Genomic DNA, 4,114 nt, shown 5'->3' on the forward strand with positions numbered 1-4,114 from the left:
GATCTCTAAGAACAGTCTTGCCACCTGCACCCAGAAATATATATTTTTTAATTAGCCACTCTAAAAACAATCATGTTGGCTGAAGGGAAGGGGGAGGGAGACTTGTCAAAATGATGTATTTGTCCTTCACCACCTTTCAATGCTCTTACGCAAGTCTAATTTTCTTCCTAGCCAGCTCACCTCTCTGGCCTCCTTTTGTTTCATGTCCCATTTCCCATTCTCTTCTAACTTCTGAACTTTTGTTAGTTTGCTTTTAAGGAGAAAGGGGAAAAAAAAACCCTTTCCTATTCATTTTATCCTGGATGGGGAGTAAGCAGAGACATGAATATGGCACCCTCATAATGATTTAACGAGGGCTTAATGAAATTTTCATCACAACCTGCTGTTCATTTTAATGGCCTTTGAAAGACAATAGAACAATGGCTAGAGGGAAGAAAAGATTTTCTGTTGCATGCATTTGCAAAGCTCAACATTCGCTTGCTCCCCCTCCTCTCTCTCCCAATCTCTTCACAAAGCTGTAGATCTTTTGTTTGTACTGTATATTTTCATTTTAGTAGAGCTGAGATAATGCACAGGCTCTGTAACCATTCTCATGCCTATCTGTGGCCTTTCCTTAATGGAGTCTGTGCAGTTTGTACAAGCTCATACTCAGAGTATTTATACATTGCCCAGAACCCCCTGTTCTTTCCTTTCTCTTACGTAAAAGTCTGGTCTGCTTCCCCCCACCCCCACCCCATACCATACACAGGAAAGATCTTTTCCATTCAAAGGCACAAGGTAGGTCATAGCACTGACCATTAAGGCAACGTAACTGCAGAATGAAATGCTATGATTATACATAACATTCCAAAAAATGCTTAGACAAATAATTTGTTTCCCAGCAGACCCTTACTGTGTGCTCCAGTCCAGAAAAGAAGACTAATTTACAATCCTGTCATGCTCATGTATGTGACAGTGCGACTGTGTTTGCATCCGTATTTTCATTCCAGTATGCAGGTCGTCCTAAAATTTTCTTGTACGTGCTGTCAATTCATGCTTCAACACTGAGGTGGGCTCTGAGGGCCATGCTTTTAAACATTTGAAATAGATTTCTACAACAGGATAGGCGGGTGTAAATGAAAATGAAGTCTTATTACTGTGCATTAGGGAATAAGGCTCAGTATGTTCACACATCAACTGGCTCACAGTCCCCTGGAAATCTAGCTGTAAATATGCATGCTGGATACCTACGGAGAACATAGTGAGAACTTCACCTTCCAGTCAGGGGTTTAACTCTGTCCCAAATAGGCAGGAATTGAAAATCTTACTTAAAGGAAAGCTGTTCTGTGGCTTCTCAGAGGCGAGATGTTTGGTCTTAGTCTCAGCCCACAGAGCACAAGTGGCATTGTCACCGACTGGACAGACAGTCTCAAAAGAAACTGATTCTCCAGAGATGATACCTATATGCCAAGGTTGAAACTTGCTGGCCAGACATAATGCAGAGAAAGCCTGTACTGTAGCTGTTTGTATAGTACCTGCACTACAGATAAATAGAGGATGACACGATAGGACATGCTCCAGACAAAAGCTTTCATGAATTCCAAATTTAACTTCTTACCTTTCAAATAATGACATGCCTACTAAATAATTTCACCAAAAAATTGACACTGCTGATAACACTGCTTTTTGCTCTAGAAATGGGGGATGGGGGAGCAGTGGTGTAAATGACCCCCAGGCTTGTTAAAATTACAGTGTTCATTGTACCCATGTTGAAGAGGATTGCTGTGTCTATTGCAACTGTGACAAAAAGACCGTTATGTCAGACAAAGGCTCTCATTTGGGAAAAGCTAAAAATGTTAGCTGTAATAGGATATTGCTGAAATTTATCTCTAATGTAGACAAGAACTAGGAGCTCTTTATTTCGATTTTGCTCGCAAGAAAAAGCAAATGGAGCACAAAATGGGAAGATTAAAAAGTATACGTATCCAAAGAATCTGGAGAAAAGAAAAGAAAACAGAAAATTTTGGCCAGTTTCCCAGGCCTTACCTTCTGGCTCATTTTTGATGAGCTCTTCCATTTTTCTTTGCTTAAGGGTGTCTACAACATCCGCTAGGCTCCCTTTGCGCCTTTCAGGGGTTCCCAGGGCTGTGCTGGACAATGATTCTCCACTCTGACGCCCACCTTCTTCTGCCTTCAAGGGTGAGGTAGATGAGTTGTGCGGGGCAAATGAAGACATCACTTTATTGCCATCAACTTCCTGAAAGGGGAGAAAAATGAGATGAAACATTTCTTTTCTTAAAGAAGAAAAAAATAAAGATGGAAAGAAAGAGCAATCCTTTGTTCTTTGAGTTCATTGCTGTTTGTACTTCTGTTGAAACCTTTAAAAAGGCATGCAATGCTTCAAAAACACCCAGAACAAAGCCTATCCATAAAGCATAAACCAAGATTACAGGCTGAAGTGAACAAAGATCAGCTTGCAAGAGAGAAACATAAAATACAGTTTTTACCTAATTGAGAAGAAGTGTTGTACTCATAGGTTTCCTAATAACAATGGTATTGATTACCTTTAAATGTTTGTTCTTTTACAGCTTTCTTTCGAAAAAATCTTCAATTTTTATTTTAACAAGGACCATTAATTTCCTGACTTTATAAAGTACTTAATGCCGTGATGGCTAGTTGTTGTAAGAAATGAAATAGTAACCAAATATTAAATGCCCTTTGCCACATGACTTATCTTAACTAACAGTTCAAGTAGTTCTCCCATCTATAAGGGATGAAGCAATTGTTTCCTGTTTTCTAATTCTCTTTCTATTCTCCTCTTCCATCTCATACCTTCATTTCTTGTAGAGACAATATTTTTCACAAAGGTGGTCCTAATGACTTTCACTGGCGGCACAATGGCAAAACTCTGTGACTTCCTGGAACATACACACAATCCTTCTCAAGTGAGAGTCCATAGAGGTCTACTCATTAATTTTAATGGAAACCAAAACTGGTTCCAGCATCTTCAAAACTTGCCTTCATTAATGTCAGAGCCTTCTCCATGCCTCCTCCAACATAAAGCAATGTTCTCTGCATATATTCCTCTCCCCTTTTATACCCTACCCTTCTGTACACACCTCTGAAAGCCTCTTTTTCCTCTGCTAACATATGCCATCTATACCTTGCAAAACTTAGGTCAATGTCTCCGAACAAAGCTTGCTGCAGAGTACATATACTACATAATATAATGCTGCTAACATGAACAGTTTTTATTTTGATCAGATTCTCCAGAGTTTTTTTTCTTTTTCATTATCCTATTTCCTTACATTTTTGTATTCCAGATGTTTAATGGATATTATTTCTAAAAAAGTCACTGAACCATCTTGTGATCTGAGTTACAGATTTGGTTGAAAAATCTTAATAATTTTTAACTTGTTTTCATTTTATAGGGTATGAAAGCGACACATATACTGTTTTTAGTGATTTGTGTTATAATTTTATCTTTTTTTTCCTGAGTAATTTTTTGTGTCTCTGATTTAATAAACCCCAATATTTCAGAAAAAAAATGTGTCTTTTCATAAATAGAACATAAATTGCTAAAAGTGATCTCAACAGAATTTGAATAAAGCAACACGGAAGATACGAAGTAAAGAATGTATTAGTTTTCACAGACTACTTCGTTTTGGCAAAAAGATTACCTTTGGTTAAGAAAACTTTTAGTGCAAACAGTTTTGAGCAGCTTGAATGTGTTATACTAGTGAATAAATTCCCTAACAGAATCGGATTTAACTGAGATTACAATCTGGGCCATCATATGCCCCAAAAGCCAAACCCAGTGATGTTAATGAGAGACTTTCTACTGACGTCAATGAGCTTTTGACCAAGCCCTAAAAAATTTTCCGACTCTAGTCAACAGAAATGCTCCTTTTTTTTTTTCCTGCAACTCCCTCCATTTTTGTTCTGCGCTTGGAAAATTACTATTTGCTAACACTGGACTTAAAAAATGAGTTGGAGACAAATGTGATTTTTTTCACAAATACAGACCTGAATAAACTGTTTTTTAACACTAATCTAGACGAGCAAAATAGTTAACTTCATCATCAGTTCAGATTTTATCTGACATTCAAATGTATTATCACCAAGTGGTAATTTT

At 37.7% G+C, this 4,114-nt stretch overlaps 1 protein-coding gene across 2 annotated transcripts in view; it reads right to left on the minus strand.

The window, feature by feature from the left end:
* The window catches only part of SOX5 (SRY (sex determining region Y)-box 5), a 256,982-nt gene that overhangs the window by 220,696 nt on the left and 32,172 nt on the right, over positions 1-4,114 (minus strand). For both annotated transcript variants that reach the window (XM_009332833.1, XM_009332832.1), the window contains exon 2: positions 2,026-2,236. In XM_009332833.1, coding sequence (XP_009331108.1) covers positions 2,026-2,236 — 211 coding nt within the window. The remainder of the gene's footprint in view (positions 1-2,025; positions 2,237-4,114) is intronic.

The sequence above is a fragment of the Pygoscelis adeliae genome, unplaced genomic scaffold, assembly GCF_000699105.1.
Source record: "Pygoscelis adeliae isolate BGI_AS28 unplaced genomic scaffold, ASM69910v1 Scaffold38, whole genome shotgun sequence".
Taxonomy (NCBI): domain Eukaryota; kingdom Metazoa; phylum Chordata; class Aves; order Sphenisciformes; family Spheniscidae; genus Pygoscelis; species Pygoscelis adeliae.